We start from the raw sequence: 12,624 nt of genomic DNA, 5'->3' as shown, positions 1-12,624 counted from the left end.
ACCCAGCATTCACCCCTGAGCCAAACGGCAGCATCTCTGATAGCAGCGGGGCGGGGGAGGATGGAAAACCCAACTAACCCCTTTTCCTCGGGGACGCACAGACGGCTCGGGAAGAGGTGATGCACTGAGCGAAGTAAGAGCCCCATGACAGGACCAGCCGGACACCAGAACCGGGTCGGCCCCTCGAGTGTCTGAGCCCGGCGGTCCCGAGATCACAGTCACTCCGGGCGGCCGCCGAGAAGCGCCCGCCGAGCGCAGGAGGGGCGGGGGGCGGGCGAGGGGCGCTGGGCGGGCACTGAACGCGCTGTGCCGGACCCGGACCCCGCCGGGGCTCCCGGCCAGCATCACCCATCGCTCCCGGCGGCATCACCCATCGCTCCTGGCCGGCATCACCCACCTCTCTTTCCCCGGCATCACCCATCACTCTTTCCCTGGCATTACCCATCGCTCTCGCCCCGGCATCGCCCATCGCTCCCGGCGGGCATCACCCATCGCTCCTGGCCGGCATCACCCACCGCTCCCGGCCAGCATCACCCACCGCTCCCGGCCAGCATCACCCACCGCTCCCGGCCGGCATCACCCACCGCTCCCGGCCAGCATCACCCATCACTCTTTCCCCGGCATCACCCACCGCTCCCGGCCGGCATCACCCACCTCTCTCGCCTCGGCATCACCCATCACTCTTTCCCTGGCATTACCCACCGCTCTCGCCCCGGCATCGCCCCCGCCCGCCCCGTCCGGCAGCCGCGGGCGGTGGGAGCGCCCCTTTCCCGCCTCTCCGCTGCCTCCCGCCCGCCTCCCCCGCGCTCCCTCCGCCCCCTGTGCCGGCAGCTCCCGCCCGCCGCTCCCCGCTGCGCAGAGCGGCCGCGCCGGCGGGGGATGGAGAGCCAGCGCTGCTTCGCCAACCGCTTCGATGACTACCCGGGCAGCCCCGCGGCCGCGCCGGACAGGGAGGCGGCGGTGCCGCTGGTGACGGCCACCATCGAGCGCATCCTGCGGGAGCTGCCGCCCCTGGGCGGCCCCCGCGGGTGCCCGGGCGGGCTGTACGGCGGCGTGGCCGGCGTGGCCTACATGCTCTACCACGTCGCGCAGTGCCCGCTGTTCGCGCCGTCGCGGGACTCGTACCTGCGGGCCGCCCGCCGCGTCGTGGACGCCTGTCTGCGCTACCAGGAGGGATGCGGCGAGGCCGACGCCGACACCCGCGCCGCCTTCCTGCTGGGCGGCGCCGGGGTGTACGCGGTGGCCGCGCTGGTTTACCGAGCCCTGGGGCTGCCCGAGTACGCGCGGCCGCTGGGCAAGTTCAGGGAGCTGAGCGAGGTGTGCGCGCCGCTCTCCTTCCTCGAGTGCGGCTCCGACGAGCTGTTCGTGGGCCGCGCCGGGTACCTGTGCGCCGCGCTGGTGCTGAAACAGCGGCTGGGCATGGAGGTAAGGGCGGCCCGGGCCGGTCACTGGGGGCACCGCGCTGATGCCGGGCCCGGACGGGGCCCCCGGTGCTGGAGGGGGATGCGGCTGCCCGCGGGTTGAGCTTTCGGGGGCTGTTTCAGAGCCCCCGGGGAGCGAGTTCCGCGGTAGCTGTTCCTCCTCCTCGCTGCTGCCCGAAATGCAAAGATGCGGCTTTGCCCGGAGGGTCCGGGCTGGGTCCGGGCTGAGGAGCGGAGCGCGGCATCCCGGGGCGCGCCGGGAGCATCCGCTGTTGGGTGCCGAGGGGTGAATTGCTTGGCAGAAGCCACCCCGAGCTTTTCAAGAGTGTTTCCGTAAAATGAAGTGGGTAAGGAAAGAAATAGCGTTGAGTAAAACAGAGTGAGGAACCTTGTAATACAAAGCTGTCCTGTGCTGTAATTTATCAGATTTTCAGAAGCATTTTGTCTTGCTAACCCCAGCATACAGACTTTCGGAAATCTGGCCGCGTATTTTGGTGCTTTTCATGAATGAGAGCAGGAATTTTTTTTGCTGGAAGCGTGAGATGTGGTTTTGGTTCAACATAGTATTGGTTTCAGTAGTCGGGACTTTACCCCAGGACATTGTCATTGTCAGTGCAGTTCAGCTGACAATTCAGAGCTTCCACTGATATAATAATTATTGCAAGTGGTTGTGTTTGCTGTGGTGATTGTTACCAAGTGGTCAGTGTGGTATCTGAGCAGGCAGTTGGTAGATTTTTTTCCCCCTGTCCTCTTGTCAGGTCCAATCTGTGTTTCCTCGGTTAATCACTGATTTGCAAGTTCATGAGCTTCTGGCTTTCTTCCCTCCCAGGAGAGGAAGCAAGATGTATTTATAAGTAAATAAATGATGTAAGAACTAGTGGCTGTGCCCCATCCAATACCAGTCACTGCAATTGGAGTCTGAGGAAATTCACTTAATGGAGGTCTCAGGAGGCTGGAGGGGATCCAGAGAAGCCAGGAAGAATGTTAAGTCAGTTAAATACTGTGATTGCCTTGAACTAGAATTTATAACCACACTAAGCATTTCAAGTAGCATACCAAGCCTGCTGTTTCTTTGTACAGGATTGTCTGACAATCATAAGCATAAACATGGTTATATTATTTGTAACCATGACATAACCAAACTTTTCATTTGATGACCTTTCCCACAACAGGAAAGTTTTGTAGACACATCACAATCCACTGTGCAGCAGTGCCTGCCTGAAGGGATGGTTTCTCATGGAGAAATAAGCCACCCCTGTTGGTGCAGTTTGCGCTGGGGGAGTGTGTCCAGCACCATGTCAGTGCTTCTGATGGTGTTGTGACATTCCAGCAGAAGGAGGTGGCACCCTGCACTCTGCTGCTTTATTTAATGCTTTTTCCATTTGCTTTACATCCCTGAGAGCAATTGCTGAACAACTGGGAGAGTGGGTGCAGTCACCTCTCACAGGCAGCGTGAGAGCTCTCCTCTATTTGCTTTCTTGGTGAAAAATTGTACCAAAGGCAGCTGTAAAGAGTTAAACATCCCCACAGATAAGCACAGGTATGCACTTACTGTGGAATCTATGTACCAGGTGGATTAATTGCTATTTTGCCAATAAAACATATCCTGTGACTCCTTGCTGATGTTTTCATTGATAAGATAACGTCCTTCTATAGTGTAATTTCTTCTGTCAAATTCATTGTAATTTTAAATGCATAGTGCAAGAAACAAAGCACACCAGTAATCATTAATAAAATCAAATTAATTATTTAATTTTAACAAAGATTTTAAAAACTCGCAACTGGAATATTTTGCTTCTTTGTGAGGAGAATTATGATTTCTGATCTATGTGTACTCAAGCTTGAGCAAAATTTGTGTCCTTTGATAAATATTCCCAGCCTAGTACAGAATTATTTTAATTAGCACACTGCCAGACCAAACCCTGCATCTTTTTACAAATGAAGAAAGGGATGCCCAGAGAGAGTGCATGTCATTTATTACCCAAGGTCAAACTGTAAGCCAGGTACATCCCAGAATAGAAGCAATATCTTGTGATTCGAAGCGCTGGAAAATGCTACCTCCTGTAATTTGATTGTGCACAGCCTCACATGGCTATTGCAGCATGTTTTCTTGTTACCCACATTCTTTTTTTTTTTCTTTTTTTTTTTTTCCTTTTTTTTTTGGAGGACACTGTGCTAATATTTACAGCAGAAAGTGAAATCCATTCCTTAGGCTGAAGCACAGCCGCTGCTGCCCGCATGGTTTTTTCCTCTGAAGGAGTCAAATGGTGACCTATATATGAGAAATAGCTTGTCCTTGGAAAAAGCCTTTTGAGGAGATTTTATTATTTATTTCTTGGGTTTGTTTTTTTGTTTAATCTAAGCAGGGGTGGAAGGAGACAGCTTTGTTTCAGCCAACACGAGTTTAGCTCAGCTGCTGTGCCCCAATACTTCAATTTCTTGCTAAAGAGTCCTGGTGTCTTTAAGCTCCACATGTTCTTCATGAAGTTAATGGACTGTCCTGAAGGATCCAGTCTATTGGGTAGCACTGACCTCATGTGAAAAAGGCATTTGCATTCAGCTGGTTTTCAGATTTTTAGGCTAATACAGCATTTTCCCTTGATTAATTAATTGGGATTTTTTGCATGAGTAAGGATTACTTCAGCAGTCAAGGCTTAACAGGATTTTACTTTCATGATGCACTGTGCAATAGCAAAGATGTTTATTTTCATCCCTTCTTTAATTTCCATTATATTACAGTCAGTGCTTCCCAGAGATAGGTAAAATATTGTTTTGGCAGAAACAATGTGTCATTTGTATAAGGTGCATGTACTTTAGCTGTCCTTAACTGCTGTGTTTTTGCTATTCAGGGGAAAAAAAAATTATTCTCTCTTAAGTACATCCTTTTCTAATGCTCGTAGTGTTGGTTCACTGTGTGTCCTTGGGGAAATCTGTCAGTCCTGCTTTTAATTACCTTCACTCCCTCTCTGTGTGCTTGGGCAAGCAGCAGCAAGACACCATTAAAATGGTGGTCCCATCCCTCCATTCAGATGATATTTTATCCTCTCCTCAATTTTTCTCCGTGATGCTTCTGTCCCATTTCGTGGTTGATGGAGCATGGTGTGCCTCGGTGGCTGCACACCCTTCTGGCAATGTAACTGTCAGATGACAGAGGAAAAAGGTACAGGAGTTCAAGTGGCTCCTTGTATTACCATCTGCTGAAGATGTTGCTGCCTTTTAGCACAGCTTGGGTTATCTTTTAATAACTGGCTGTGTGAATGGGCTCGACTGACTTCCCCTGGCTCAGGGTTGCAGCAGCACAGGCAGCAGTGGTGCCCTGTAGGAGACAGGGCAGCATTTTGCACAGCCTGGTGCTGTGGTTCCATTGGAGACTGTGGTTTCAAAATACTTTCGGGACCCCGGGAGAGACCCTTGCTGCAGTTGCAGGGGTGACAAGGTAAAGCAGAACACAGTGGCAGCAACGTGGCCAAACCTCAGGGACTGAGGCACTGGGGAGTCTTTGGAGCCTGTAGAGGCTCTCCCATGCCACAAAGCTTCCTGTCTGTGTGGCAGAGGGGCATCTCAATTTCCTTTTCCAGCCAATGCTAGCTCATGACTTGGTGTGCATTTCCAGCAGCGTTATCTTGTCACAGTGTGCACAGTTCTGATATCCTGCACAGAAAGGGCCATAGTCTTTCTAGCAGGACCTCATTGAGGGTAGAGCCCTACTGACAACCATTCTTGCCCTGGCTGCCATCTATCACCAGAGCCTTTTTTGTCTGGGACCACAGGACATTGTAAATCAAGCTAAAAAAGTCACCTGGTATGTGGAAAGCAGGAATAGCACTGCTGTGGGATGTCTGGGGTGCCAGAGCAAGGGAAGTGTCAGGAATTATTTTAAAAGAATGGAATGTGCAGTGTGTGGAACGTGACAGGTCCAACCAGTGTGTATTTTGTAATATTCTGAGAGAGAAGATACAAATGAATGAAAACTGTTTTCTTTCAGCTCCTCAAACATATCTAGATGATGTTATTGGTTCTTTAGAGCCTTCCCTCCAGATAGTCAGCGAGTGTTTAAAGGCTATTGTAGGCTACTTTGCTCCATTTTTTCCTTTTTTTTTTTTTTTCAGTCTCTTAGGAAAAAAATGTAAAGTGTGAGAGGAAGAATCTTCTGGAGCCCTGCCTAGAACATGTTCATTTGCAACTCTTTAACATGGAACGTAGATGTATTAATGCTTGCCATAGTGTTTCTGAAAGACATAAATATTAAAGGTCTTCGAAGGGAGATCTGCAAAATACCCACAAAACCAATGTCCCTCCAAGTGCTGTAATGCAGAATCCCCATGTAAGGATTTTAATCTCATCTCTCCTGAAAGGGGAGGGTTGGCCTTTGAGGTGAGATTTCATTCCTCCACTGTGGCCAGTAAAGTCCTTTCTCTCTGTGGAAGAATTTGCCAGTTTATGTGAAACGTTGTGGTGTTTTAAAGGTCAGACATTGGTGGTGCTAGCTGGGACTGTGCTGATTTCATTATTTCATTTCACACAGGCCACTACACAGCCAGGATGTCTTTTTTTGCCAGGGGATTAAAATGAGTCAACAGTAAAGATAAAATCTTTCTATTCTAGCCTGCCTCTTTTAAATGTAGAGTCTCCTAGCCATGGTTTCCAAAATTACACACAGGGGAAAAAATCTGCATTAATTTGCTTAAATTGAGGAATTTAAACCAGGAGTTGGAAACCAGGTTTTTCTAAAGTAAACAATAAAACAAAGGGAATTATTTGCATCTGGATTTTTTTTTAAAGGAATCTGAAATAATTTGGGTATACATTTCAGTATTCTCCTGTTTCTCATCAGCAAGACAGTGTAAATCCTTTTAACAGCCTTCAGACTGGGAGATGGGGACATCTTGATAATGGCTGGATTCAGTTCAATGCAGTGGACCCTGAATATTCAGTTGTAGAGTCAAAGTAGAAAACTGGAGGTTGAAAATGTTGAATTTCAAGTGCACTATTTACCAGTCAGCAAAAAAGCATTGTAATACAGACTGGATCCTGCTGGAATTGGAGGTTTGATTGACACAAGTTTAGTGACATAAGTTATGTATTCTGCTGCAGAAATAGGGATTTCAGCCACTTACAGCTGAAGAGTGGTATTAAAAAGACAGTTCTGTACAAAAGCACTGCTGTATCTCTGTACCTCTTTGTGCTCTTGGAGGAACATTTGCCTATGCAGCAGCATCTTTGTGCTGAAAAAGCAGCCCAAGCACTAATACTGATGTTATAATAAGGGATTTTAACAAAAAAAAGAGGAAATATATTTATGCAGAGGCATCTCTTTTATCCAGAATAGATCTCTACTCCCCTATCCTTCTCCTGACTCCTTTAAGTTTCATATGCCAGCAATTAACTCTTAAACTTTGTCAGTTCAGTCACCTTCCTCCTTATCCCCATGGAGAGCTTTGAGGTCACCCTTTGGAGTTTGTTGGAAGCAGAGGTGTGGAAGGCAGTGTCCCTGCCCTCTGCAGTGCTGCCTCTGGCTGGAAGGTGAGAGCTGTAGAACAAAGCACAGAAGCTGAAATGAGGCCATGCTTGTGGAAAGGTGCTGGGCAGTGACTGGGACCTGTGGAGGGTGTCTGGTGACTGAATCTCTGGAAGCATCTGGAGCCATCAGTGTTTGAAGCAGAGAAACAGGGATCACTCTGGCTGAGAGCTGCAGGGCTGGGCTGGGGGCTGCTCTTTTTCACAGCATTAATTACTTGGGGTCACTTTGGTGACACAAGTTGCTTAAATCTATTGCCTTGGTTTTTCAGATTTTTATGTGTTGTGTTTTATGAGTACACCAAAGAACTTTATTACAATACTGTGTTTCTACAGGTGGCAATAATTTGACATTGATGTTTTCCCCTCGTGATTTTTTTGGCCTGGTTCTTACACAGGACCAAAAGCCACAGTTAACTGTGTTAACTCACAGGTAGCACTGGATGACACAGCAGAAAGGAAGAGTGTGCATATCAAACATGCTTATGTGGTGGAGTGTGTGGAGGCAGAGACAGGCAGGAGAAAAAAGATTTCACAGAGGCTGAACAGAGAGGAAAAGAAAGAGACAATTTAAAAATTATTTTAAAAGCGAAAGAATTAGTTGCTGGCAAAAATAGAAAAATGGAAAGGTGAAGGCAGTAGCAGAACTCAAGGATGAAGGGAAAAAGGCAAAGAATAATGTAGTCCCTAGAGCAGGGGAGATTTAAAACTGAAATCAGGTTCTTTGACAGATCTGATTTCTATCTGGTAGAGATCTGATGGCCAATGTACTCAATTTAGAAGAAGGTAAAAGTTCAACAGAACAGTAAACACAGGAAGAAGAGAACAGGCAGAGGAGTAAGCTACATTTTGTTGAGGAAAATTACTATTTTTGTGTGCTTGTTTTTTGTTTGTCAGTCTTCCATCCCCATATTCTTTTTGCATACATTCATACATTTACAAAAATAGCTGTCATCACATTCAGTGCTTTCAAATCAGAGCACAGCCGTTTGTGTTATATTCCATATTTTCTTTAAAGAATAACTGAGACAACTACTGCTGTCTGGAAGCAAATACAGACTTTTTCATGAGCATTGCTGTACTTCTGACACTGACATTTTCCTGTTACGTGCATATAATATTATAAATCAGTGTATAACCTAAACAGTAATGCTGTCAGTAAACTTCACTTTGGTACCAGGCTGAAGAAGCAGGAATATGAAGGGCTGAACTGCTCCAGGGAGGAAGAAAAGAGCACTAGGCTGACAACAATTACTCTGCAATAGTGTAACATCTCCAGCACTTTATGGCACTGAAATGGAGGGATAAAAGTAAGCTGTAACTTCCTCAGTAGCCACTTAACACACATCATTAGAACATTAGATTTTTACATAAAGATGTAGCACAGCTACGCACCACAACTGGCAGGGTGCAGATGTAAAGAAGATCCTCTTCTTTTGTCTCACCTCCATTGAATCAGTAGATCACACTTTTCTCTGTTAATTCAGGTGGACAGTCTTAAAATCAACTTACAGCCCCACTGTCAGGCGGTGTGAGGGTTGCAGAGCAGGTTCCCAGCCTTGCCTCCAAGCAGTGTTGGAGCTCTGTCAAGAGGATCAGGGAGCCACTCAAAATAGGCAAGTCCCATGGTCCTGCTGTCACCCCTCTCCTCTGTTCTACCCCTTTAAAACAAAACTAAAAGAAAACAGAATTCAGTATATGCAATCAGGTCACTGTTTTTGATAAGATGATCTGTCAAAACATGTCTTTCTGTCTGTCATGGCAGGGAGTTCTTTGGCCATCGACAAGCATGAGATTAAGCACTGAGTGATGTTGTGTAACCTTCTGTCCACTGCATTACAGCAGAGCTCAGGGACAATATCCTGTCAAAACCGTTATTTCTTATCTATGTTGTAGGCTTATTTTCAATTGAAACTTAGTGAGCTGGAGTACCAAGGCAAAATAATTAAAATAGCTGTTTCATTTTGGGCAAACATGATCAAAAATTATTTTAATAGCAGTCCAAGCTGTGGCTGAGTCATTTGGTGTTTCTCAGCTCAGTGTATTTTGATGTCTGAGAGAAGAACCATAAATCTATTTTTGCAGTAGATCAGCACTCCTGAATTCTTCATTTTAATGGCTTGGTATCTTTTGTTGAAGAACAGTGGATCATGAGGGAGATGGAATGGATGTCTGATAGCATTGAATTATCTGGGAGGAAAAAAAAATGTGGCAGATAAATACTCCTTCTATCTGTCAGAGGCATTTAGCTATTTTGTGTGGCTAATCTTTTTCTTGACAAGATGCTTCCATTCCCTCATTGGTACAATGTTAACATGGTTGAGGATTGGGGATGTGCTGGTCATATTTAGATTTCAGCATCAAGGAAATGAAGGCTGCTCTTTCAAGTGTGTGGGCCTGGGTCTAGAAGCAGCACAGGACAAATCAGCTCTGTGCTGGTGGGTCAGTGCTGAGTTGGAAAATGGTAATTATTGCTTATTGCATACTGGTGGCATTCTGCAGTTTCTCTGCTCACTCCTGACAACCAAATAATATCCCTGCCACAATCAGAGAGCTGACAGGGACCTTGAGAGGTAATTTAGGCTGCCATTTAACCTGCAGGAAGGTGTACCTGTGCCTGTCATTCCTGGAGCCCCTCCCTGACGTGGTCTTCATACCCCAGTCAGTGCTGAGGGATGCACAGTCTGCCCTGGATGTCTGACACACTGCTGTTAGAAAGTCCAGCCTAATGACTAATCTGGATCTTGCTGTAATTTCAGCCTGATTTTCCTTGTCCTCTCCACTGAGAAATAGCAAGAAACTTGTTCCTCTCTGCAGAAGCTCTTTATGTTATAATTTCAAGACTGTTACAGTTTTTACCCTCGTTCGTTTTTCTTCTCTAAACAATCCTAATCCTTCCAATCTCCCCATGTGTGTCATGTTTCCTACATCTCTGGTCACTCCCACTGCACTCTGCCAGTCTCCCTCCAGCCTTTCTTGAAGAGTGCCAGAAGTTGGACACATAGTTCTGGCAAATGCTTTTCTAGTTTAGCAAAGAGATAACTCTGTTTCTTCCAGGTCTTTTTTCCATATGCACAGCTGAGTAAGGTGTTTGCATCTCACACCAGCGAGGCACTGACTCACCTCCAGCTCATGACCTGCTATTATCCAGGAGCCTTTTAATGGGCTGCAGCTCATGGACAGGTATTCTTTAGGAAAAGTCTCTGATCAAGTGAAGCGTTCAGGGTCGTGTGGAGACAGGGAATCATTGAACACTGTGCTGTGATGTGCAAGATGAGAAGCTTCTTCAACTGAAGGAGCTTTGTGTCATTAATGCCAACTAGAGAATCTCTTTTCCTTTGTTCCCTGAATGAAACTGGGAATATGTTATTCTGCATTGTAACTTGAGGTGTGCCATTACATATCCAGGGGACATCTGTGAAGTGATCAGAGTTCTTTTGTGGAAGTACACTTGGAACAATATTTGAGAGGGTTGAATTAAGTCAATTATTTTGTCCGCATTAGAAATCAAGGAGTAAGTGAAATCTGAAGTGTCTGGAGGTTAAATTTAGTCTGTTCTTGTGATTTACTTTAGTTGCTAATGTAAAGATAAAGCTCAGTGTTGTCTCTTCTTTCTGCCATCTGTGGATGGCTAATGTTATACTTGCTTTAGTTTTCTAAGACTAAGCCATTGATTAAGTAGTCAGAATTCCAGTTATAATAGCAATGGCCTGCAAGATACACATTCCACATGGAGCTGTTTAAATTTGATCAGAGCTAAGATGGTCAAATATGAACTCAGGGAAAATTTTTAGCAGTAGAACAGAAAAAGAAACTTGTTCAGGCTCTTTAAATAAATATTGATTTGTTTGTTTTTGGTCTTGCAAAGCTGAATCAATCATGAGCTTTCTTATGTCAGGCTGCTATTTTCATCCATACATGTTTTTTATTATGCCATCAAAAATGCCTGGAAATAAGGCTCATTTAACTGCTACATATCCAGAAGACAGAACATAGACAGAGATGTAGTGTGAATGCACATGTCCTACTTTGATTTTATTCTCTAAGCACTGTGGGACTGCTAGCTTATTTTGGTAAAACAAATATTTTTTAAAAACCCACACAAATAAGCTGAGTCAAACTTGGACTTGAATCTAAGGGTCCCTAAATGAATAAAATCCACACCATCTATCTGAACAGTGAATGAGCATATTCACATTTGGATTTGGCTCAGTTGTAGAGTCAAAGCATGGCCACAGCTGGACGGCACCTCTGGAGATGTTCTGGTCCAGCCCCCTGCTCAGAGCAGGGTCCACAGGAGCAGATTGCCCAGGGCTGTGCCCACTTGGGTTTGAGTATCTCTGCTCTGTGCCTTTCCTAGGCAACCTGTGCTTGGCCACCCTCACAGTAAAAAGCTTTATTTTTATATTTAAGCAGATTTTCTGTCAGTGGGCACTGCTAGGAAGATCCTGGCTCTGTCTCCTCTGCTCTCCCCTATCAGGTGTTTTTACACATCGATGAAATCTCCCCAGAGCCTTCCCATCTCCAGGCTGGGCAATCTCTGAGTTAATACATAGAAAACACACTGTCATTCCTGCTCCATTTGCCTCTTTTCCCCAAAAGCAGCCTTACAATGCCATTCTACCTCCTCTGACTTCCTCTAGTACCTTGAATCCGTGAAGAAATGCAATTTTTTCTCTTGCAGTTGCAAGCAGGGAAATCCTGAAGGGTCAAAAGGACCCACTCAGCACCATGGTCTTCTTGTCAGTCTTGCTGTATCAAGGAAGGGCAGAATCTTCTCCTAGTAGCTGAGTATTAAGGTTTGATGAAATTGTTCCTGATTCTGGCAGGTAATTGGGAAGGTTGTGGATCTGAAAAGTTTTGGTATAAAGATTTCTTTTTCCTCTGCAGCTCGAAGGCTTCTCAAGGGCCTCACAGCCCTGCAGCTCTGAGTGTCTGTTGGTGAAAATGCCTGGATGGCTGTAGGAGGTAGACCCTGCCCCACCATTGAAAGAAGACAGGAAATACACTAAAAGTGCCTATGCCCCTGCACTGCAGGAACATTATCTCCTGACTGTGTTAATCAAACACCTCAGGCTGGTGTTTGCCAGTGGAGGAGGAGAGTTCCCTGTCATGTGTGATGTGTGAGCAGCCAAGGATGCATCAGGGGAAAAAGACAAAACCTTTTTCTGAAAGCTGGATTACGGGCCAGGGGATGATAAAACATTCTTCCCAGTGTCTGCAGATGGTCAGGACACCCCTCAAGCACAGGGGTTACGAGGGAGGTTCTTTTCTGTCGTTATTTTTGTGGAATCTCTTACAGATTCTGCGTGACAGACATCAGACTTCAGTGTCCTTCTGGGCCCTTGAAATGAAACTGTTTGATTCCAAGGGCATCAGGATATTAAGCACATAAAATACGGTATGAAAGGCATCTGGTAAAGAGTTTTAAATATATGTATTTTAACTTAAGCTTTCCTTGGAAAACACACTTTGTGATCTGTAGGTCCAGAAATAGTAGCTGTGTGGGGCCCTCCTGTCTCACTTCACTCAGTTCCTCCTGTGGGGCTGCAGAGAACAATCATGTAAAATGACAAATCCAGCAAAAGAGAAGATGGCACTAAGGGCTCCCAGGGCACCATGTGTCATCTGTAACATGAGGTAATAGTAATTCCTGTTAGTTAATAATATGCAAGCTAGTAGCCAA

At 46.2% G+C, this 12,624-nt stretch overlaps 1 protein-coding gene across 1 annotated transcript in view; it reads left to right on the top strand.

The window, feature by feature from the left end:
• Positions 1-879: 879 nt before the first annotated feature.
• Positions 880-12,624, top strand: part of LANCL3 (LanC like family member 3) — a gene marked incomplete at its 5' end in the record, with an annotated part of 30,595 nt that continues 18,850 nt past the window's right edge. Inside the window, one exon of the mRNA XM_083883945.1 lies at positions 880-1,425. Coding sequence (XP_083740071.1) covers positions 880-1,425 — 546 coding nt within the window. The remainder of the gene's footprint in view (positions 1,426-12,624) is intronic.

Source organism: Zosterops lateralis, assembly GCF_965231275.1.
Source record: "Zosterops lateralis genome assembly, chromosome: 2".
In the NCBI taxonomy this organism is placed as follows: domain Eukaryota; kingdom Metazoa; phylum Chordata; class Aves; order Passeriformes; family Zosteropidae; genus Zosterops; species Zosterops lateralis.
This window is presented reverse-complemented; position numbering and strand designations above follow the sequence as displayed.